At 34.3% G+C, this 25,568-nt stretch overlaps 3 protein-coding genes and 1 non-coding gene across 4 annotated transcripts; 1 reads left to right on the top strand and 3 right to left on the bottom strand.

The window, feature by feature from the left end:
- LOC143626263 (protein mago nashi homolog) lies at positions 1-2,391 on the top strand. The gene is made up of 3 exons (XM_077096410.1): positions 1-264; positions 1,757-1,933; positions 2,186-2,391. The coding sequence occupies exons 1-3, from the start codon at positions 28-30 to the stop codon at positions 2,243-2,245; spliced, it is 474 nt and encodes a 157-aa protein (XP_076952525.1). The 5' UTR covers positions 1-27; the 3' UTR covers positions 2,246-2,391.
- Positions 2,392-4,273: 1,882 nt separating this feature from the next.
- Positions 4,274-5,183, bottom strand: LOC143626255 (uncharacterized). Its single transcript, XM_077096402.1, has one exon. The coding sequence runs from the start codon at positions 4,885-4,887 to the stop codon at positions 4,498-4,500; it is 390 nt and encodes a 129-aa protein (XP_076952517.1). The 5' UTR covers positions 4,888-5,183; the 3' UTR covers positions 4,274-4,497.
- Positions 5,184-16,450: 11,267 nt separating this feature from the next.
- Positions 16,451-16,547, bottom strand: LOC143628946 (small nucleolar RNA Z107/R87). The gene has a single exon (XR_013152849.1). It is a non-coding gene; the product is annotated as a small nucleolar RNA Z107/R87 (small nucleolar RNA).
- Positions 16,548-18,827: 2,280 nt separating this feature from the next.
- On the bottom strand, positions 18,828-24,633 carry LOC143627665 (uncharacterized). The gene is made up of 8 exons (XM_077097446.1): positions 24,237-24,633; positions 22,557-22,696; positions 22,308-22,407; positions 22,128-22,226; positions 21,181-21,528; positions 20,488-20,580; positions 20,217-20,423; positions 18,828-19,332 (listed from the first exon to the last, which is right to left on the bottom strand). Exons 1-8 carry the CDS (start codon positions 24,540-24,542, stop codon positions 19,072-19,074), a joined length of 1,554 nt encoding a protein of 517 aa, XP_076953561.1. The 5' UTR covers positions 24,543-24,633; the 3' UTR covers positions 18,828-19,071.
- Between the last annotated feature and the right edge of the window lie 935 nt (positions 24,634-25,568).

The raw sequence follows: 25,568 nt of genomic DNA, 5'->3' as shown, positions 1-25,568 counted from the left end.
CTGTATCTCACCGTTCCAGAGGTTACGATGGCGGAAGAAGAAAACGGAGCAGCGGCGGCGGCCGCCGGCGAGTTTTACCTGCGGTATTACGTCGGACACAAGGGCAAATTCGGCCACGAGTTTCTGGAGTTCGAATTCCGGCCAGACGGTAAACTCCGTTACGCTAACAACTCCAATTACAAAAACGACACGATGATTCGTAAAGAGGTGTTTCTCACTCCTTCGGTTCTCAAGGAGTGCCGTCGCATTGTATCCGATTCTGAGGTTATTATTATTATTATTATTATTGTTTACTTTTTTGTTTTTATTATAATTGCTAGGGTTTTATATTGTTTTGTGGTGCAGCGGTGTTTTATGGATGTGTTAGTTCATGTAGTTTAGGTTATTGTGATTTGGTGAGTAGTTAGTTATATGTAGTTGAGGTGAATTGAAACCCTAGGTTAGGGCTAATTTTGGTGTTTTTGTTTAGTTTGCAATGGTTAGGGTTTCAACAAGTTTTGCAGCTCAGTGTTTCAGATTTACACACATTAGGTGTTTTTTTTTGGATTTGTTGGTATTTGTAATTGAGGTTATTATGTTTTGATGAACAGTTTATGTAGTTGAGATGAATTGATTAGGTTTTGTTTACTTTGCAATTGCTACTGTCTTAACATTTTTTTTGCAGTTCAGTATTTTAGATTTGCAGGAATTAGGTATTTTATAGATATATTAGTTTCTGTAGTTTAGGTTATTATGTTTCTGATGCAGAGTTTTGTGGTTGAGAACAAATGATTCTGTAGAAACTTTTGATTAGGTTTGATCTTTGTATGATTGTTTACATAGAAATTGTTAAGGTTGCAAAAGCTTTAGCTCAGTGTTTCAGATTTACAGAAATTAGGTATGTTATAGATTTGGTGAGTAGTTTAGGTTATTGTGATTTGGTGAGTACTTATTTGTAGTTGAGGTGAATTGAGTCTCTAGAAACCCTAGGTTAGGTTTAATTTTGGTGTTTTTGGTTAGTTTACGATTGTTAGGGTCTTAACAAGTTTTTGCAGCTCAGTGTTTCAGATTTATAGAAATTAGGTTTGTTATGGATGTATCAGTTTTTGTAGTTTAGTTTATTATGTATGTAGTTGAGATGAAATGATTCTTTAGAAGGTTTTGAGTAGGTTTTGTTTTTGTATTTTCTGTTTAGTTTGCAATTGTTAGGGTTTCAACAGCTTCTGTAGTTCAGTTTTACAGGAGTTAGATATCTTATCGATGTACTGCTCTCTGCAATTTTGGTTATTATGTCTTGATGAAGAGTTTATATGGTTGAGATGATTTGAATCTCCAAAACAATTTGATTAGGTTTAGTTTTTGTATTTTTGTTTAGCTTGCAATTGTTAGGGTTTCAACAGCTTTTCAGTTCAGATTTACAGGAATTAGGTATTTTAAGGATGCTTCAGTTTCTGTAATATATGTTATTATGTTTTGATGAACAGTTTGTGTAGTTGAGATGACTGATTCTCTAGAACACATTTTTAGGTTTTATTTTGTTTCGTTTGCGACTATTAGGGTTCTAACAGCTTTTGCAGTTCAGTGTTTCAGATTTACAGAAATTATTCTTTCTAGAGTTTAGGTAGTTAGCAAAATGTTTGTGTTTTTTATTAGGAATTTATGGCTTTATTATGACATGTAACTATCAGTATTCTGAACTTTGTTCTGCTATTGTTATCATAAATTAAGTTACTATGCTGTCTAGAGCATAATGGTGTGTTATGTGTTTGTATTGTAGATTATGAAGGAAGATGACAACAACTGGCCAGAACCAGACCGTGTGGGAAGGCAAGAACTTGAGATTGTGATGGGAAATGAACACATTTCATTTACTACTTCAAAGATCGGGTCGCTTATGGATGTGCAGACCAGTAAAGATCCTGAAGGCCTCAGGATCTTCTATTACCTTGTTCAGGTTTGTAACCGATTCCTGTAGTTCATGTCCCTCACAGTAATTATGTTAACTACATTATTTTTATTATTCGTGCAATAGCTTGTCTTTTTGATCGGTGGTTGCATAATGTATGAATATGAACATTAAACATGTGGAAAAGAAAAGAGTAAATGCTATGTTAATTGAAATACACCATATATAATTCTAGCATATGAAGTTTACTGGCAAAGTGGGATTCTAGCATAATGTATTAATGATAGCTGGAATTTGCAGGACTTGAAGTGTTTCGTGTTCTCGCTGATATCACTTCACTTCAAGATCAAGCCAATTTAAGGAATGCGCATGTTTTACTGTACTTGCTGGATTAACCCAAGTTGATGTTTTATGTGGTTTAAGTTTGTATTGGATATGGTGGAGCTAACATTGGTGTTAAAAGCATGTTATATCAGCTTTGATTGAGTGTTTTGTCCTCTTTTATCAGTTGGTTGATATTTGATTTGAAATTAAGTTAAATGTTTGACAAGTACCCGCTGTTTTTATCTGGATTGCCACCATTGCTTGTGTTGCATCATCGTATGTTAGAAATATTTTGTTCATGTTATATGTGGATTTTAAAATTTGGGAGTCCATATATTAAGCTGTAATGAAAAGTGGTCTAATTGTTTATGGATATTGCATATCTGATTCGGGTATGTTTCAAAACCATTTATTTACGCAAACCAATGTATAAATTAAATGATTCATCCATTCGCTTTGGGCTCATGGCTGAGGATTATAGCATTCGATTCTAGCATGCATTGACCATTTTTGTCAATAGTGATTATAATAAAGTCAATATGATCTGGTTTGGTAACACACACATGATCCGTTCTCTTTTTGGCGATAGGATTCTGATAGCCTTTGAGTGAAGCTCACATTCTTGCAAACATGGTGTTCCTCCTCTTCACTCACTCCTATTTAAAAAAACTAAGGAAGCGACCTCACCACACGAAATGATCGAACCTGCTCTAAAACCAATCGCCACATAATCGTCCTAAAAGTGTCCGATGGTGTCCTTGAGTCCATAAGGACCAACCATTCCATCACGCTTATGATTGACGTTCTCTGGTTTCATTATGTAATGGGCTCATTGGGAAGTGACTTCACTATCAATTAATAGGGTGTCTAGTAGTGTAAGCGGATATGTCAGAAAGATAACACGTTTAAGCATTTCACTGAGTAAAACCTATCTCCAAGTATTTGGCACATCGTTTTAAGTTTTTCCCCAACAATAAATCAAATGACTCTTTATCATGCTTCAAGGGTTCGAATTACATTAGAGGTATAGTTTTTAAAATTAGTTATGATATTAATAAATTGATTAGATGAGTTTTTTTCTCTCACTATTATTGCAAAGGTATACCAATTCTTGATACCGAGCCGGACCAAATTTCATTGCCTTTCAATACATATTTGTATGGTTTTCAAAGCCGATTTTCACTTTAAAAATGAATTAATCGCATTTCTTGCATCAAGTTCTTTTTACCCCTAAGCATTTCATACAGATCAAAATGTTGCCAGATCACAAGGTTTATTTTTGTAGGTGTAACACAACAACCGTTAAGTTGGTAGACGAAGATCTAACACCAAATGAAGATTGTGATTGACCATATACATAATATCATACATGTATAAGCAAATATGTAAAATGTTACTTTAGATTAATTAATAGATTAGTAATTATATTTCAAAATTAACACTGACATGGTTTAAGTCGTTGATAATTCTTATCGATAACCATTATATGAAGATTTGATTAAGCATGCATAAAGCTTTGAACATATTAACCGAGAGAACTTAGATAAGTTTATTGACAACCATTGTATGAACTGCGATTGTTTTGTTAGAGATAAGTTGACTCACTCTGCTAAAAAAATAAATCAAAACTAATCTCAACTTGATGGGAAGTTGTCGATGTTCAAATATGGTTTATGTTACGATCAAGCAAAAACAGTAATAACAAATATTTACCCAAAGTTGTAAGAACCACAATATGATTTAAGTTGAAGAGAATCAATAAGAATAATAACAATAAGTTTTTAAAATAACACAAAGACTGTAAAGTCTAAAAACTAAAAACTAAGGTTTATGTTAAATAGAATTAAAAAGAACAAGACAAGTTAATTATAAAACTTTAAAATTACCTTAACACTTACACAATACAGTCTTAACTTAATATCAATTTATGATGATAAAACAAAGACTTAATACATATCAATTTATGATGATAAAACAAAATCTATAGTCTCAAGTGTAACAATTAGTAACATTAGGAAAATGTTGTGTTCTGTGAATACTTCTATAATTATAAAGAAAAAACTCTAGAAAAACACACTTAAATATATAACATAACCTAGGATGATGATCCTGCCTATGTATATCATCAAATCACACATATAAACATAATCACAAACACACTTACACACCATACTACATAGCATGACACATATAGGTTGTTGCAAAGACACTCATACCTTGTTATTGAACCATCAATTTATTACACTATAAAACCATACATAGATTTCTTTATAACAACTCCAACCACTTTACACATGGATTTTGGGTCCGTTTCCTTCATGACCACCACTGCCGCCACCGTGCCCACCGCCATGAGCCCCACCACCAGACCCATAACCAAAACCAGACCCACTACCACTCCCACCCCCAGTCCCAGAACCATAACCAAACCCATAACCCTTACCAAAACCATCAGGGGACCGGCCCGAGCCCGACCCATAACCCCACCCACTCCCAGGGCTCGAGCCATATCCCCAGCTATAGTCCCAGTTTGGACCATGGGCCGCACCAGTAGCCCCGGTTGGACTAGAAGTAGACATTTGGTTCACAAGGGTCTTTCTATCACCTTTGGTAGTAGAAATAGAAACAAATAATAATAATACAACAAGCACAACAATTTGGTAGGTTTTCAAATGCATTATGTTGGGATCTTGTTTGATTTGATCAAAGTACTTTCATAGTCATCTTTAGTGGTTATTATGTCATATATATAGTAATGATGTTGTTCATGACTATGATGAATGAAGGGTGTTTATGTCATTTCACATGTGAAAACCATAAGTACCCGTGAATGGTGGTAATATACCTAGTGTACACATGTTGAAATCTTGAAGGTTGATATGAGATATGGGTGGTCATTTGCCACTTGTGATTTGCACTACCCTCTAACAATGGTAATAAATAACTTCATTCATATGAAATGTTATGTTATATTATTTATGCCCACAATTTTAATTTTTTTTTTGTTAAAATGGTTGCAAAAATGAGAGTTTACATACATTACACGTATTGAATTCAAACCAGTCGATTATTATTAAATTAATGGGTGTAAAGATTTGATATTTTGGTTATTAAATTGACATCCATTATGAAGGTTGAGGCCATGCGCATATAGTCGGCTTATTGACGTTTAATTCCACTAGTAAGGTAAGGTACAGATGCATTCTAATATATGTAAAGCTGGACACATGTTTCAAAGATATATGTGATTCATGTATACATGTCTTGTGGATTGTCTTTAGATTAATATTTTAAATTTATTTATCTTTAGTTCTTGATAACCTCGAAAAATCAATGTGTTGTTTATCATTCGAGTTTATTCGTTTTTGTTTGCTAAATATGTTAATTTGAGTTCAAACGGGTTAACACCACCAGTACTACTTCAGAACCCCGTATATAATGAACCATAATCATATTATTACCTTAGAAAACAACACGTTTTGATTGTTACCCATGCATCCATTTTGCTAGGGTTCGTTCTCGTCTTATTTTGTGATTCTTGAAAACAAGTCCAAATATTATATGAGTGAACGATTATGAAGACGAAAACCTATTTAATGATTTAATGTATATAATTTTTTTTTACTTTTTATTTTATATATAACTTAGTTGTTAATTGTGGTTGATAATAACACTTGCCATTAGTCCATTATCCATGGAGATAGACGTCCGTAAAGTCAGTCGGTCTAGTACTCTTAGCATAATACTAAATCATGCATATATATATATATAGTTGTTTAATTTTCTTCCTAGGTGGTCTCGACTATTTTGTCACTTTCATGATCTTCTCAAAGGTCGTATGGACCTACTATACAAAGGGACGCTTAAAAACAATTTTGCTTTTAACACGCTCGTGAGAAATTTTTGGTTTTAGTATTTTTCTTTTGTCGAATATCATTTTGTGAGTCTTCATATATTGAGAGGTCAACTAAACTCAAGCTGAATTTGGTTAACCTAAACGGGTTCGAGTTTTTTGGTTAATTTATATATGTATATAATGATTTATTTAGCATCTTATCATCGGATAAAAATAATGAAATACTTAAATTTAAGTGAAGGGTTTATTTATATAATTATATTGAGTTATTAATTATTTAAGTATGTTTATTGTAATTAGATTTAAGGGTTATAGTAAATTAGTAACCATGTGTTAACCAATTGGGGTTACAAATTGCCACATTTAGGAACTTAGAGGGTCATTTCTACCAATTGAGTAAAATTGAATATTAATCTAGTCAAAGTTTGGAGTTGGACCATGCTTGCTTGTCAAAATAGAAATGAGAGGTGAGCTACGAATGGAGAGAATATTTCACAAGTAGGGTGTTATTATAAACCATAAACTGCATTGTTGATAGGGGTGCCAACGAGCCGAGCTGTTTGTGAGCTATCAAGATCGGCTCGTGAAAAAACTTGATCGAGCCAAGCTTAAACAAGTCCGAGCTCAAGCTTCACTTATTGAGTTCGAGCCGACTCGCGAACCTAAACAAGCCTGACATGAACATAATTTTTATAATATTATATTTATTAGTTATTAATTAATCTTATGAAAAATAAATATAAAAAATTATAATTAAAAAATATATAAAAATATAAATTTATAAAAATAAATTAAGAAATAATAAGCGAGTCGAGCTCGAGTTTGAAAAAAACACTCACGAGCCGGGTTCAAGCTTTATAAATAGAGATCGACATGTGCCGAGCTCGAGCTCAAGCTATGTGTAACCTCGAGCCTAGTCGAGCTTGGGCTCGGCTCGTTTGCACCCCTAAATGTGTTGATGGATGTATTGTTGACACATCTTTAAGGGACTTGAGTGTCTGAGTTCTAAAAAATTAACTTGTTTCGGGCTCTCCAAATACACCAAATAACCACCATGATGATTAACCAAACATCCTTCTCTTATGTATAATTTCAGAAACCTACTTATGGAATTGTCTGAATCAATGTTGTAAAAGTAGGTCTACAAAGCCGGGTACTCTCTGAGTACTCGCTACAAGGTATGGTGCCGAGGGGAGTTTCTTTAACTCCGCCTAGTAACTAAAAAATGGTCAAAGGTGGTCAACATTAGTCTGAATCACATCTAGTCGGTTAACTTGGGTCTATTTTGACTTAAAAAATACAACATAATTCGTATTTCTATAATATTAAAGAACGAATATCATTATTTTTAATTAATGATTAACATTTTTTAGAATAATTTAGTGTTTAAAAATGTATTTCTCTTATTTGTATTGATATTCATTGATTTTGTTATATATATTAGTAAACTTATGATATTTGAAATATATATATTACCCAAAATCTAATTTTCTTTATATTTATCATGTCCGAGTACTCTCCGAGTACTCCCCGAGTACTCCTTCCAAAGGGGTCGGCCGCCTAGGGACCGCCTAGCGACTTTTGCAACATTGGTCTGAATCGACGAAGCGAATTGGTATGAATGTTGCACCCCTTTCTTTATGTTGTTCCAGATCGCTGAAGCCACCAAACATGCAAACAGCCTTAAAACAAATGTTCTATAGAATCATCCGACACCATACAACAATTACATATACTCATACCGAACATAACCTTTCTCTTAAGCAAATTATCACACATTGGAAGTTTATTAAGTAGCACCCTCCCAAACAACCACATTTACCTTCATGGGGACCCAAATATTCTACTCCAATGTTCGTTCAGAGGGATAGTAACAATCGTATATAATTGCTTTTTCATAGAAGCAACCGTATAAAAAACCCAAGTCATCTCCTTCCCACACCCATCCATCTATACCACCCTCAAATCTAAAATAAAACAGTTTATCTAGTAACTCCATCAACTCAATTACCACCTCACTATAAATGGGTTTGGTTATCCATTTCCAATTCAGCGTAGTACTCCCATTTGACTCGAGACATCAATCCACTACCATGCAAGATTAGGGAATAGATCTTATATCTTATATGGTTACATACAGGCTAAAAATCGTTTTTAAGAACATTCTACCTTATAATTTAACTAAAATTTACATTTTTTATAATTTCTCTCATTCAAAAAAAGTAAGAAGTCTTCCGTGTCGCAATATCTCACCCATCATTTTATCATTATTTTCCTCACAAACATATAGGGTATACTTTGGTTGGGAGCTTTTAGAAATTTAAGGGTGTGCTTGGGATTCCTTATAATTTTACCTCCTTATAATTTTTCATTAAGTTAATAAATTAAAAAAGTATAACTTATAGAACTTTTTCTCTTACAATATAAACAATCTCAAACACCTTATTGCTTCTCAAAAAATTTATAAATTATATCAATCAATCAATCATGCCCAGTAAAATCCCACCGACAGCAAAGCTATAAGTAGGGTCTGGGGAGGGTGGGATGTAGGCACACCGTACCTCTATCCAAAGGAATAAAGAGGTGGCTTCCAGAGAGACCATCGGCTCTAAGTACATGTGTATGAAGCAAAATAAAGGAAATCAAAGTTTAACAGTTATATAAAAACTACTACTAATTATAATAATATTAATAATAAGATCACAGTTTAACAGCTATATAAAAGCTAATAATAATAATAATAATATATGTAAGGGAAATACCATTATGGTATGTGACCTAAATAAGTTAAGTCTAAGCCCTAAGGTATTCAATTCTCTCTAAAAATCCTTAACTTTAATTCTACTTCTCCACAAATTCCTATCCTCAACCATGTCCTCGGAGAGGTTTAGGTGTATCAAATCATGCCTAATCCTCTCATCCCAAGTCAATTTCGGTCGTCCTCTACCCCTCCTCCCCTCTATAGTAATGTTTTCTACGGATCTAACAGGATTCGTCGTCTGTCTTCTCTTTACATGTCCAAACCATCTCAATCTCCACTCTCTTATCTTGTCTGCTATGTTCGCCACCCCTAATCTCTCTCGAAACACAACGTTTCTTATTCGGTCTAGCCTTGTGTGCCCACACATCCAACGTAGCATTCTCATTTCTGCTACCTCCATATTCCGCAGTTGTGCCTTCTCGATGGCCCAACAATCTATTCCATATAGCATTGCAGGTCTAACTGCCACCCTATAGAATTTTCCCTTTAGTTTAATCGGGAAACTCTTGTCGCACAATATACCTGTGGCTGCTTTCCATCTACACCATCCTACCTGAACTCGGTGGGTCACATCACTGTCTAATTCCCCATCGCTCTGTACAAATGATCCTAAATACTTGAACTTCGTTACCTGCGGGACCACCTGCCCTTCAATTGTGATCTGTGCGTCTTCATTGTCGTTTATCCCACCAAAATCACAGTGGAGGTACTCCGTCTTAGATCGGCTAATCTTTAAACTTTTTGTCTCTAAGGTTGTTCGCCACTCCTCAAGCCTCATGTTTAGATCTTGTTTTTTCTCAGCAAGTAACACAATATCGTCTGCGAACATCATGCACCACGGGAGAGTCCCCTGAATCGACTTTGACAACTCATCCAAGACTACTGCAAAAAGAAACGGGCTCAACTTGTAAGGCCCCGAACCCGGTAGCCTTACTTTAGCGTCGGATTTACTCATAAACACAGTTCTTACAAATCAGAGTTCATTAAAACTTTCGCGGAATATAAAAACTTTCATAAAACATTTCATAACAAAACACGTCTTGTCTTAAAACATCATTTTGTCTTTCAAAATTAACGAAACATTAAACTTAAACGTCTTGAGTCTTCCGATGCCAGCCTCTTATTCAGTGCCACGTGTCTCCTCAAGCGAGCTGCCTCATCCTACTCACCTGCGTGCATACTAAAAGTCAGCTACGCTGAGTGAGTTCTAGTTAATCGAACGCCAAACAATACATACACATACATACATATCCGTATGATACATATCCATACTTCACTAGTTACCCTTCTGTTCTACGTACATACTTGCTACCATACATACATACATATCTACAATCACTAACCTCAGTCTACCGAGAGTACGTTCATAGTCCGCCGTCTATACCTGTACTCAAGGTCGTGAACACGTAAAAGGTCCGCAGTCCTTACCTATGTTCACCATTTATGGTACGTACAAGGTCCGCGGTCCTTCCCTATACCATCATACATCCACAACACGTACAAGGTCCACAGTCCTTCCCTATGTTGCAACCTAATTCATAGCACGTGCGAGGTCCGCAGTCCTCCCCTATGCTACAATTACAGCACGTATAAGGTCCACAGTCCTTTCCTATGCTGAAATACATCCACAACACGTACAAGGTCCACAGTCCTTCCCTATGTTGCAACCTAATTCATAGCACGTACGAGATCCGCAGTCCTCCCCTATGCTACAAATACAGCACGTATAATGTTCACAGTCCTTTCCTATGCTGAAATATAGCACGTGTAAGGTCCACAGTCCTTTCCTGTGCTGACGCCTATCTACATTACGTATAAGGTCCGCAGTCCTTATCTACGTTACGTATAAGGTCCGCAGTCCTTATCTACGTTACGTATAAGGTCCGCAGTCCTTATCTACGTTTACATCTATCATCTACATCACGTATAAGGCTCGCAGTCCTTAACTACGCCATCACCAGCCGAGTCTATGTCCGACAGAAGCTAGAGGGATTTGCCATCCTAACTTACTATGTCGAACGTAGAACTCACATGCCATTCGTGTACCTATATACACATACTTCACATATACAATAATTACATTATAACATAAGAACACTCTAGGCGTTCTTTACATTATTCATTTAACAACCATACCCCTTGTCGATACGTGCAATATCCGAAGATCGTTCACGCCCCGACAAGTATTCATTTGAAATATTCATACATCTTCGATATATAATATTCGTACCTTTATTTTTAACCTGACAGTACGCGCAATATCCGAAGATCGTTCGCGTACCGACAAGCAATCATTCATATCTATCACACATATCACATATGACATACACTTATCACTTAGGATAAATGTATTAACAACACATCGAGTATGCACACAGCCCCGAAAACATAACAAGGAATGGGGCTAGAAACTCACCTGAACTCTGCTTCTTCCTCTGATAGCTGTAAATCCCTTCTTTAACTGAGCTCGGCTGACTGTATAAGTTACACGTATCAATACTCGCCTGATCCAATCTGGTGGCCTAGTATTAGCATACTTTTACTTATCGTTTTTAACTTATTTCCTAATCGAACTCGGCTTTAGGCGAAGTTAAACCTTAGGCGAACTTCGCTTTAGGCGAAGTTTAACCTTAGGCGAACTTAGCTTTAGGCGAAGTTAAACCTTAGGCGAACTTGGCTTTAGGCGAAGTTAAACCTTAGGCGAACTTCGCTTTAGGCGAAGTTAAACCTTAGGCGAACTTAGCTTTAGGCGAAGTTGTCATCAGGCGAACTTGGCTTTAGGCGAAGTTCATCAGGCGAACTTGGCCTCAGGCGAAGTTATCGCTTTGAAGGCGAAGTTGCCCAGTTGCAGGCGAAGTTGCCCAGTTCCGCCGCTGTTTTGGTTTTCATCAATCATTTTGGCGATTTTAACACCCTTGTTATGGTTTAACATCACCCACTACGTTCCCCAACCGTTTCCGGTCGTTTATACACTATAAAGCTTGGATCTTTAAACTTCAAAGATCAAGAATCATACCTTTTTGAGCTTTTTTGGATCTCGTTTACTTGTTTAATCACAACTAACCCTCACTCTCTCTCGGATCTGGCTCGGTTCTTCCCTCGGCCGGCGGTGTTGGTGTGTGGTGTGTGTGTTTTGGAGTGTTAGAGGATAGGATGAAATGAGTGATAGTTTAGGGTTTAGGGGATATTTATATCCCTTAAATCCCATGGACCTAAGGCCCATTCTCATTTAACCCATCTCCATTAATCCAAGTCCATAACCCATATCCATTACCCAACACTAGCCCGACCCATACCAACTCCTACTCTATTTATTTATTTCCCGATAACCCGAGTAAACTTTCCCTCTATTATTAAGTAATATAATTAATATCATTTTGGAAATTTCGGGATGTTACACAACGCTGACCCCTGGTGAAGACCTACCTCTACAGGAAAGAAATCAGTATCCCCCACTGGCGCACGGACACTTGTTTCACTCCTGGTATACATATCCATAATTATCTCTATGTATTTCCTGGGCACTCTTCTACCCTCCAAGCACTCCCAGAGCACCTGTCGTGACACACTGTCGTAGGCATTTTCTAGGTCAATAAACACCATATGTAGATCACGCTTCTTCTCCCTATACTTTTCCATTAATATTCTTATAAGGTGTATTGCCTCTGTGGTGGAACGCCCCGGCATGAAGCCAAATTGGTTGACCGTAACCTGAGTTTCTCGTCTAAGTCTAACCTCAATCACTCTTTCCCATAGCTTCATAGTATGGCTTAGTAGTTTGATTCCTCGGTAGTTACCACAACATTGGGCGTCTCCTTTGTTCTTATAGATAGGAACTACAACGCTGCTCCTCCACTGGTCTGGCATCTTACCTGATTTGAGAATACTATTGAACAGAGTAGTTAACAACATGACTCCTTCCTCCCCCAGACACTTCCACACCTCGATGGGTATGTTGTCTGGGCCAACCGCCTTAGACCTTCCCATCCTCCTAAGTGCATCATTCACCTCTTCTCGTGTGATCCGTCGGCAGTAGCAGTTATTCGATTGTTGTCGTTGAAAGTTTGTGTTGTCATGTTCTTCTTGGTAAGCTCTCCCATTGTTAAAAAGATTGTGGAAGTAGGTTTGCCATCTTAGCTTGATGTCCTGCTCCTTGACCAGTACATGCCCATCTGTATCCTTTATGAACTTCACCGGTCCTAGATCTTGTCTTCTACGCTCCCTGGCTTTGGCAATCTTAAACATAGCATGTTCCCCCTCTTTTGTTTCTAGACTTTCATACATCCGTTTAAAGGCCGCCTTCTTTGCTTCTGCCACTGCCTTCTTCGCCTCTATCTTGGCCGTTTTGTAGTTGTCCCTCAATTCCACTCGCTCCTCCTCATTCGTGCACCTCATTAGCTCCCTAAAACATCCTTGTTTGTCCCTTATCTTGTCTTGCACTGCGTCATTCCACCACCAAGACTCCTTATGCCCACTTGTCTTTCCTGTTGTGACCCCGAGAGTCTTCTTTGCTACTTGGATGATCTTTGTCTCCATAGCTTCCCATATATGAGTTGAGTCCCCATTTAGTCGAGCCCGCGTATGCAGTATGAGTTTATCCTTAAACAGTAGGAGATTTTCGTCCTTCAAATTTCCCCATCGAATTCTCGGTGTACCTTTCTTCTCTCGAACAATCAGCTTATTTCTGAAGGCTATATCTGTCACTAGTAGTCGATGTTGAGTCACAACTGCCTCCCCAGGTATGACTTTGCAGTCCTTCCACCAACGTCGGTCCTTCCACCAACGTCGGTCTCCTTGCCTCATCAAAAAAACACACACAATGGTAAGTAAAAAACTTAAAGTTAGGGGGTGTTTGGGATTTCTTATTTTCACGAACTTATAATTTAAATTTATAAATTATAAGTTCGTGAAAATAAGAAATCCCAAACATCCCCTAACTTTAAGTTTTTTACTTACCATTGTGTGTGTTTTTTTAATGAGAACGAGAAAAATTGTGTAAACATTTTGTGTTTTTACTTTTTTCGTTTTTTTTTATTAAATTGCGACTTATGATTTTTTTAGGGGATTTTTTATGTGGCTAGAAATTTTTTTCATCATTCTCATTTTTGTTTCATTTTGTAGAATAACTTGACAAACAAGTCGTCGTGTCTTTTGGTTTATTATAATGTTTATTTTCGTCATTGATTGTGTCTTTTTTTGTTTATATTGTGTTATATTACTCAAAATTATATTATATTTTGTTCGACATTGTGTTATGTTTTCCGATCTATTGTGTCTTTTTTTAGTTATAATTGTGTAATATCTTGTTTGACATTATGTTATATTTTTCGATTTATTGTGTCTTTTTTAGTTATAATTATGTATTTTGTTCATTTTCGTCATTGTGTCTTTGATTTCGCCATTAGGTATTTTCATCAGTTTTTTTTTATTTTTTTGTATTTAAAAAAAAAAATTGAACGGGAATGACGGCGGAAACATTTTAGTTATTATTTTTTTTTTCAATTTATATTTTGAGTTACAACTTTTTTATTTTTTTTAAATTTATTTTTAAGAGGTTTTTTGTGTGGTCACAAATCATTATCACACTTTTTATTCTTATCTCCTTTTATTTTTTAAATTACTTTTAATATTTTAAATTACTTAAATACAATATCCAAAATAAATACTATTACTTTTTTTTGTTATACCCATTTTGATCCTTATATATATTAAAAGATTTCACCTAATCTATCAAACATCTAAATATCTAAATATCTAATATATATTATAGCTACCTACTATCAGTTTCAAGCAACAAGAAAGTTACAACTTTTGTCAAACATACCCATATTTTATACTTTTTTTGTTTTTATAAGATGCTAAAATTATGGAAGAAAGCTAACAAAGTTTACTAGTGATTTTGGAAGCCAGCAAACTAATATCACCATGGCTATAAAAAACCTAACAATGCATCAATTTATTCCTAGTTAATAGTTATCCTTACCGACCGGCGACCAGTTACCATATAAAAACTATTTAACTAGGCCTATATCTATAGGTATGGTTGGACACTTCTATATATCCGATTAACCACAAGTATCTACTACAATACCTACCTAATTTTGTCATTGGCTATAAAAATTAACAGTTTGTTAGATCTGTTTAAAACCCTTTTGAGTTGGTTGACTTTGATCCTATTAATGTGACATTCAACATTATTGTTAACCCGTACTGATTTGTTTTTTGAATACTTCAACAATGATCACATACTTGTTTCATTCCAAAAGTGTTTAAGAGTGTTTAAAACGCTTACTTAATGCTACCAAAACATTTTTCTCGCATATTATTAAAATTGCAAGTTATTAAAGCTAGCTTCGCTTTATTTGATAAAATTTCTAACTTGTTTAAGTTACTGATTTAATTCCTAACTAAACCAAACAAAGATTGTGCACACTTGTTTTTGTTGCTTGGCATAATTCGGACACACATGTTACAAGTTTAATAATTAGTTAATTAAAGTTTTTATAAGCGCTCTGTTTTGTTTCTATGAACAAATGTTTATTTGATTTATTTGACGGTTCTTACAGAAGTTAACCATTCTACATAAAACAACCGTGTCATCTTTAAAAGACATAGGGGGTGTTTGGCCTAGCTTTTATTTTTAAGCCTATGTTTATACATAAAATTAGCTTATAGTTTTTTTTCTATAATTTGATAAGCTCTTTTTAAGTGTTTAAATTAGCTTATATTAATAATTTGTTAAATCACATTCTTTAATTTGTTAGAATAATAATTACTAATCCACCTTCATTTAAGAACAAATAAGTAATTTACACTCTTAAACAAATAAGCTTTATAAAAAAACTAAAAGATCAACTTCAAATAAGCTTCTTTAAATGAGCCTTCATAAGCTAATAAAGATAAGCCTGAAAAGCTAAACCCAACAACCAATTTAAGCTTATTTTATAAAAAAAACTAAAAAAGCTAGGCCAAACACCCCCATAATCAGCATTCAAGCAAACAATGGACTTTCAACTAAACAAAACCGGATTATAGTTGTGTTTTGTCAGCTTTGAAGAAACAACAAAACTGAGATACAAACAAATCAACATATGTTCAGGTCTGTTATAACTTAAACCATTGTTGCAATCTTAACCATCCCTATCATAACCACAACCAGGTTAGTAAATTAGACTGTATCAAGTTAACACAAACTTTAAGATCAACAACAATTAAATATTTAAAACTAAGCAACAAGACCAATAAACAGGTTGCGAGCAACTCATTTCAAATTATCTGCTCACAAAATATTGTTTTAACGTTTGTTGTTCGTCAACTATGGTTGCTTAGCCTCAATGCCACGATTGCTGTTAACCAAACTGCAAGTACTAGTTTGACTAGTATCATAATTTTCAAACTTAGTTAGGGTAATAACAGACACGTTTAAGGTTATAACCAGCTTGAACCATAGATTGGTCGGTATGTAACTGTGAAGTTGAATAATAAAACCGATTTAATTCAGTTTCCCTCAACTTGTATATTATCAGAAGAGGGAGCTTTGTATTATCATCGCAACATCCTTTATTCATTACCTAAACCAATAGTATTAATTAAATAAAATATTAAAACAAATTGAATTGTGAGAGATGACTCAGTTCAGCGGGAATATCGACACGCAAACGATCTCTGAATAAAAAGAGACGCCTGCATTCCGGTCTGTTTTCCGAGTCATCACCGCCATCTATCTCTCAAGAAGAAAAACTAAAGCTTCAATACAAAGAAGAATAATGCGGCGACTGAATGATGATGATGTTAGTATATGTTTGTGTGGGGTATGTATGTATATAGATAATAGGTTATCAAATTAGGGTTTCTTTTGTTGTGGATCGTTTATTTGGACGGCCCATTATGAAATTAAGCCTTTTTAAGTTTTTTTTTTTTATTTTACTAGACGGGTGCCCGCGCGATGCGACGGGGAACTAAAATTATAGTAATCTTATAACAACTGTAGATGTTCAAGGTTCGTTTGAAACCTTGAAAGTGTTTGAACTTTGAACCAATCATCACTTTTGGTAAGCCGGTTTACGAATGTTCAAACCATAGCAAAAGGTTTGGTTTATGGTTTATAGTTTATACAGAAAATTGGCCATATAAAACCGGATTAGACGGTAAGGTCATTATTGAAGCTGAATAAGTGAAACCAAACCATTAGTAACGATTCAGTTTAAAGTTGCAATGGTTCCATTTCGGTTCTAACTAAAAAAAAAATTGAACCAATGGTCTGGCTCACAGTGTATCTTAGAAACCGTTAAAACCAAATTGTGAATACTCATACGTAATATGTTAATTTTTTTAATTTGAAAAATTGTAGCAAAACCATAACCAAATTAAAGACAATAAAATGCACATTTTTATGGTGTAATTTTTTATAAAAAATATTAACGTATGAAAAAGTTATGGCCGTTGAAAAATCGTTGGTGAGAAGTTATTTACAATTAAAATTAAAAGGAATATATGGTTAAGATAAAGGTTTAAATAGTAACTATTTCTTAAATTTACAAAAGTTGAGTAAAGTTGAGGGGGCTATGTTATAACTATTTCAATGCATATCTTTTAATAGACAACTTTGTCCCTATCTTGCATGCTATGTAAGATGTACATTAACCATTAAAAATTGTAAATTACTTAAAAATGGGTGTCTTAATTTGCCCTTGTTTGATGTATTATATATAGTATAGATAAATGGAGAATTTTTGAGGGAGTGTTCAGGATTCCTTATTAAACCTTTTTTTTTCGTTATTAATATTTGGAAGAAGTTAATAGCTTTAAAGATGTTTGGTAACCATATGTTATTTTGAATTTTAACTTTTCATCAAGTGTATAAAGAAATCTTTTGTAAAGCTCTCGCTCATACATGCCACTCTCAATATCCTTGATTCCTTGCCATCACCAATAACCATTGCAGCTCTCTGCCACCATCGATTTATCACCAATTTAACATCATCTCTCAACTACATCTCTACCACATTCAATTCAACATCATTTAACATCTACATGCTTACCACCATCAGTTTAACACCTGCAGCTCTCAAACACATCCTCTACAACAATCAATTTAACACATACGGCTCTCAACTACATCCCTACCACCATTAATTTAACCCTGCCACCATCAATTTAAACCATGCAGCTTTCAACTACTCTACTGCTCCTCTCTCTTCGATTATAAAACACAAGGTGTAGTCTATTCTAGCCACCAATTTCTCCTCTCCTCTCCTCAAACAAATCCTTTTGGACTTTTCTTATCCAAACACTTTTCTTACAAACCTCTTTTCACAAAGTCATATGTTATAACGTCTTTTTACAAAAAGTCTTTTTGGACTTAGAAAAGAAATCCCAAACACACCCACACCCTTATCACAAGAGGGTTGTTTTTTTAACAAAAAATGGTGCTAACTAATTAGCAGTCGCGAAAATTTCAAAGTTTTTGGTGTATAAGAGGACGCTAGGAAATGTGTTTGTGTTTGTCGCGAAAATTTCAAAGTTTCTGGTAACGCTAGGAAATGTGTTTGTGTTAGTCAGTAGACTTAGTACGAAATACATTTCTTCACTGGTAGTTAAGTAGTGGGGAGATCACGTGACACCTATTTTCATCACTAGGAGTGGAGAAATTTATCTCGTACTGGCACACATCATAACATGATGCTTCTTTCATGTACCTTAGATTCTACCAATAATGAAGTATCATATTATTTATAATGTTTACTACCCTAAAGCACCTTAACAAAATTTCTCATCTACACTAAAATTGAACCTCAAAATGTGTTGGCAATATATGATGAAAAGTTAATTACAAGTCACGAATTAATAGACTAAATATACATAACACACTTTTATGACTGCTGAGCAAATGGGTAAAAAGAAACTTATAATAATTAGCCACAACTTAAACAGAAAACAAATTAAATAGTTTGTAGATCATCATATGACTACTCAAGATACGTAAAACATAAAAGCAAATGCACATTAATTCAAATATTAGTTGCAACAATAACAAAAACTAAAACAAATTCAATATTTACAAAAAAATGAACTTCAGTCCAATGTACAAAGACCCCTACAAGAGTTAAATCAAAATAGGCCACTACTTCAATTAGCACCAGAGTCCCATTTATAAGAACTCAATACATGCATAACATACAACAATCATCTCATTGTAATAAGCGAATTAATCATTTAATTGTTCATATTTGAATGTTTGTTCAATCAGAGTCCAGGTATAGATTCAAGATTGTATTTTTCCAAAGATTGTGATTCGGCTTCTTGGTTTTGCGAATTTGGGATTTTAACCGCGTCTAGGGTGTGTAAATAGTTATAAGATGGATTTCTAGATGATGGTGGGCCCGGGTTACTAATTTTGCTGGCGAGAAACCGGCGGATTAAGCTTCTTAGAAATGGAGACATGGTGTCGGGTTCGTGTTCTAAGTAGTACATCATTCCACCCATACATGCACAGAACAAAGCCACCTAAATTACAAGCAATTGTCAGAGAGAGAATGTTATAAAAGTTAAAAGAATTAAATGATGAATGATTTAACATATTATATGTGGCTAATGTCTAACTTGCCACATCTACTCGGCGGTCACATTATCAGGCTAAGCGATTTAGTAATGGATTTAAATGACTAAAATTCAGAAAACTGTACATACAACCGAAATAACCGAACCCAAACAAAAACCGACGGATTGAGTTTACGTTTCCGTAAAAACCAAACTTTCAGTTCTATTTTGGTTTTGTGTGTAACTCAAACCAAAAAAACTAAACCAAATTATTTTGAACATCAAGTAATTTATAATAATTTAATAAATAGTGTAACTAAATGTTTGAGCCTAAATGTATAATAATCAATTATAACTATTACAGTATATAACAAAAAGATTTGTCCGAAATTCATTATTTCGGATCAATTTCTTTTTTCAGCCAAATGGTTAAACCGAACTGAACACAAACCATAAACCAAAAGGCTTTCAAAAAGACAAAAACCAAACTTTTTGGTTTTTGGTTCGGTTTTAACCCAAACTGACCCATGCACACCCTTAATTTTACTCATGAATGGGTGGATTCCATTATGGTTTTATCTTAAGCATGTCGACCCGTTTACAAATTTACAATTTCATGCATATTCAACCACTTTAACTGTTAAAAACAGTGATAAAAATAAAATAAAAAAATTTAATAAAACAAACACCTTATAATGGTATTGTTTATATAATTAAAATTAACACATAAGATGTTTGTTAAAAACTTTTAAAATATAGAAAAAAATTAAAAAAAAAATGTCCATGGATCAACCAAACGCGTACTAAGAAGTGACCCCGAAGTTATTTGACCAGTTAAAAAAAAGTAGTACCTCAGCATTCTTGATATCTGGAAGTACACGGCGGTTGACTAATATATACCACAAAGACTCGCTAGCACGTGGAAGAACATACAATCCAAGTTCTCCTCTTCTACCTTTTTTCTCCAAAAGTACAGATAATGCAGCTAATCCACCTGAAAACCAGTATACAAGCTTGTGGTCTTGTGTTGCCACTTTTCTGTGCAAGCAAATTGCTCCCTGCATTACCAAATAAATTTGTAAATACATATACAAATCTATATAGTAATATAGCATGAGTTACCTGAAAGATTCCTACAAAACAAGACAAAAACGCTGTTGAACGAACAGCTCCCGTGACTGCATGCCAGCTGGTTTTAAATGGTGCCTCCATAAACTAAACAAGAATTGAAATGTGAGAAGTGAAAACGATATTCTCAACTAGATTTAGTACAGGTTGAATTTAATCAACCTGCAAACTTTTATGCCTTAATATTATAACATGAATTTATTTTTAGACAATAAATATAATTTTATTGCAGTACTAGTCTTGAATAAATAGACTTAGGAGTTTGCATTGCATTTAAAATCGACTTATTTGACCCATTCTTCTGTGGCTAACGTTTTTTATATGATCCACAAACATTTTGCCCAATTTCAGAAATGATTAACACAGAATTATGATTAAAAAATAAATATATTATTACAATAATAATAAACTTATTTGACCTGTTCTTCCGTAGCAAAAAAATTTTATTTGACCAATTTAAAAAAAAAAAAAAGTTAATTACTCCGATGGTCCCTGTGGTATGTCCATATTGCAAGGTTGACTTTGAGAAATTACATCTATGATCCCTACTACTTGAAAGTGTAACAACACGAACGGTCCTTGAAATGGATGATGATAGCTTTTCTAGTGAAATGCAGCTGAAATGACTAAATACCCCTACTACTAATAAGTAAATGGGTCAAATTATGAATGGAAGGAAAAGCTAACCTTTTGTAAACGCAGAACAACAAAAGGTACAAAAGTGAGTGAGAAGTAAAGCGGGAACGTTTTCTTAAACGTGTTTGATGTAGCATAAGCGTTGTGAGCTAAACACGATTTGGTGCCCGGGTGAATAATTGAACAAGGTATGATAGAAGGAAACTCTTGCAAGGCAACAACATCAGCACCCTTGACGGTTGATAAGTAAGAAGATAGTGATGCAACATCTACTGGAGAGCCTCTGCAGCACTCCCTGACTGCTTTGTATACAGGCTTAGCAACGGGCCCCGTTTTCTGAATAAAATCTTGATATGACTTTGGCAAACTCTCGGGTCGCATCACAAAAGCATACATGACCTGCAATTGTTGACCAAGGTTAACCAAAATGTACTATACATGTAAATACATTTGTTAAAACTTCAATAGACAAAGATGTAAACCTCAAGCACCAAGTATTCAATTCAAAAAGAGGATTTGAATTGTAATAGTTACATAAGTATGAGGGTTTAGGTCTTTAAACAAACCAAAGGAACACAAATGGTGTATGTTGTGTTCGTTCGTTTAACTATACCCAACGAACTATCAAACATGAACAATTAAACGAACGAAGTTTTCATGTTCCTGTTCGTTGGTTAAAAAAATGAACGTGTCCGTGTCTGTTTATGTACGTTTGTTAACAATATAAACGAGCAGTTCGCGAACGTAAACGAACAAACATAACTGATCATAGATGAAAAACATAAGTGAGCTACAACTAATTAAAGTTAAATGTGAAAAAACAATGCGTTGGGCTGAAAGGTTACCAAAAGTATACTAAATTGTAATGGGTCTAAAAATTTAAGATATATAATAACGAACGTAAACAAACAAACATTAACGAATGTTTGTATTCGCTGGTGTAACAAAAAAAATTTGTTCACGCTCGTTCTTTTGTAGGCCTAATGTCTTCCATGTACCTGAGCACATGATAAAGCAAAGAGTAACGAATCCCCATGTCTCCATGAGCTTCCCCAAAGGTGGAACTTGTTCTTTGATTTTGCAGAATTATAAGCACACTGTAAAATAGCAAATAGATTAGATCATCAAGAATTTGCTTCTTAATAACTAAAACATAGATTTCGTAGTTAGTTACACACCTGAGCAAGCCTAGCAAGGAGATACAACGCAAGTGTGCGCCTTCGGTTGGAATCATCTAATGCTAGAATAGACAAACTTGCAATTGAACCGGCTAAAATTCTGCTCCATCATAACCTTTATCAAAGTCATATATGTGAACTAGATAGATACATTGAGATATTTACACAAAAAAAAAAGAACTACTTATCATTAAAACCAAAAAGATCAATAAACAAGAATGTGATTACTTATTATACAAAGTAACTTACACATTGAAGGGTGTTTCTTTCTTTCTCCACTTTCTTAGAAGACATCTAAGAGCATGATATGACCCGGTAAAACCTCCAAAAAGTAAGCCCACCCGACATGCCTCCTCTCTCACTATCAAGTCCTTCTCTGATACAAGTTGCTGCAAATAACTCAGCTACTTAATACAAAGAATAAGCTTCAAAGAAAGCTCTAAACAAATGAACTGATGAAGAATAATAATCTGTCCTAACAATATGATAAACAAGAAAAGAAAAGCAGCATATTCATTTTCTCCTATAAAATTGCAACTTCTATCGCCCCGAACACATCCGACACTCCTACAGTTGTTTTATAGTTATTGAACTATAATCATATGTGTCTTTCCCTCTTCTACCATAAATAAACTGACGCGTTACAGGGATTTTCTGAAATTGGCAGATTTGCCAAATTTTCGAAATTACAAATTTAATGATAATACTTTAACAAGTTTATAAATGGATGTGTAAATTATGTTAATCAACTATTTACGCGTTTTAGGCTAAAAAGAATAGTTTAAAATTAATGTAACCATCTTGATTGACGAAAATGACCTATGGTGATTTACCACATAATCCGGCTCGTCGAGACCTTTCCGGCTGGTTTGTTATGAGCCTTGTAACTCCAATAATAGCCCAAGTTATGCCCGTTTGAAGTTTGGGCTTTTTCGGAACTAATTTCCCTTGTCTAACTGATCCAAATAAGAGTCTATCAACTCTTGGATGACCTCCTTATTACAAACTATAAACACCGTAATTCATATTCTTCTAGCCCAGAAAAGAACCAGTTCATAGCTAAACTAATCTTGAGATGCCGGTCAGCTGGTGTGATGGTACCTAAAGTTTACTACAATCAAGTACTCATTCCTAAAACAACTACTAATAAATGAATCCAGATAACACAATTCGAGTTCTATAAATAAAACTAAACCTTAATTACATAACATCAAGTGATTTTCCTAACACTGTAATTCATATTCTTCTAGCTCAATAAAGAAGAACCTATTCATAGCTAAACTAAACTTAAGATGCCGGTGTGATGGTACCTAAAGTTTACTACAATCAAGTACTCATTCCTAAAACACCACCAATAAATGAATCCGGATAATAAAATTTGAGTTCTATAAATAAAACCGGACCTTAATTACATAAAATCAAGTGATGTTCTTAACACACGCGTGTTCAGAAGAATCAGAACCACAAATCATCCCCTAATAAACACTAAATTCAATATACAGCAATTCATATTAAACACAACAAAAGTAACCTAATAATAATGAACCTTGAGATCGAGATGCGACAAATACGATCCGAGTTCTAGAAATAAAATTAGACCTAAATTACATAATATCAAGTGATTTTCTTAGCATATACGTTCAAAAGAATCAGAACCATGAATCATGCCCTAGTAGACACTAAATGCAATACGCAAAAATTCACATTAAACACAACAACAAAAGTAATCTAAATAAATTACATAATTATAAATAATAATAATAATAATAATAACACACAGGCTCAAAACCAGAAACCATGACCTAGCAATTAGCAAACACTAAAATGCAATATACAGCAATTTATTTCAAACACAACAAAAGTAATCTACAGAAATCACATAATCAGAAATAATAATAATAATAATAATAATAATAAACATTTTCGAACCTTGAGATCTAGAAGCGACGAATACGATTTCCTCCTGGCAAGCTTAAACGCACGGAGCAATATTCCAATGCCAACACGCACACCGTACGACAACAAAAAGCTTTGACACAGATTACCAATAGCGTTCGCTATACACGACTCGTCGGCGTGATCGCACGGCGGATGTAGCTGCATCTTAGCGCGTCGTTGACGGCGTTGTAATTCCTCAATTGCCTCGCGCAAACAATCCTCTGCTTCGCGTAGCCGGCGTTCGGCGGCGGCGGCGTCGTCGGAGGACGGAGGCGGAGAGACGGCGGAGAGAGGCATTTTGGAGGCAAGGGTTTCTGCAGCATCTGCAGATGGGATGGATATGATATTACGATGGTGATGTGTTTTATTTTTTATTTTATTTTATTTTATTTTATTTTGTTGGTAACATCGAGAAGGAAGAAAGTGGCACGATTAGTTTAGTATGTATTTAGAATTTTATTTTAGATTGAGGATGTGACGAATATCGAATTTGGTACTTGTAGGTATTGATTTTTTTATGTTTTAAGATTGATACGGCGTTAACTTTAATTTTTGTATTTGGTTATGGTACTGGTGTCCAGTTTTTTGGATTTTTTGTATCGGTAATGAAAGTGCTGAGTCCCTGGTTTGGGTGCTTTTTATTACGTTAAATAGTTCTTTTTTCCATTATGAAAGAAGAGTGTAGTGTGATTTGCATAACTATGTTAAATTATATACAAATGACAAAAATATAACTCTCTTAAAATAATCTAACTATACTATTAAAGCAATAGGTTTTAAGTCCATTTCTCATCTTCCTATTGGTTGTTGAATAAACATTTCATCCATGTATATCAATCACTTCTCTAATTTTCATCTTAATAAAATAAATCAATAATATATTTAAATAAGATACAATAAATTCTCTTTAATTATTCTCTTTCATATTTAATTTAATTTTAATCCTGAATCTTTTATAATTATCTTTTAAGTCAATAATTATAATTCATACTTTTGACTCCGGCTAATTATATTCATTTTGGGGAATTTCTAGGCAAATAATTATATTTATGAAATTATCACTATTAAATTATATCATATTAAAAATAACATGTCAAATACTTATTCATTTTGGTGAGGTAATTACTATTTAACATTTCTCTTAAAATAGTGTATTACCAGAAAAATTAAAGTCATGTCACTTTAACTATTCAATTTTAATGTATTTTAGATAATAGATAATTTTGATAATTAATTTATATTTCATCAATAGTATTCAATATACATATATTACGGATTTAAGTTTAGTATAATTGGTTCTAATATTATATTTCTGAAAATTTA

The sequence above is a fragment of the Bidens hawaiensis genome, unplaced genomic scaffold, assembly GCF_021521415.1.
Source record: "Bidens hawaiensis isolate Kalapana, Puna unplaced genomic scaffold, B.hawaiensis_p1.1 tig00000458_1, whole genome shotgun sequence".
Classification (NCBI taxonomy): Eukaryota; Viridiplantae; Streptophyta; class Magnoliopsida; order Asterales; family Asteraceae; genus Bidens; species Bidens hawaiensis.
This window is presented reverse-complemented; position numbering and strand designations above follow the sequence as displayed.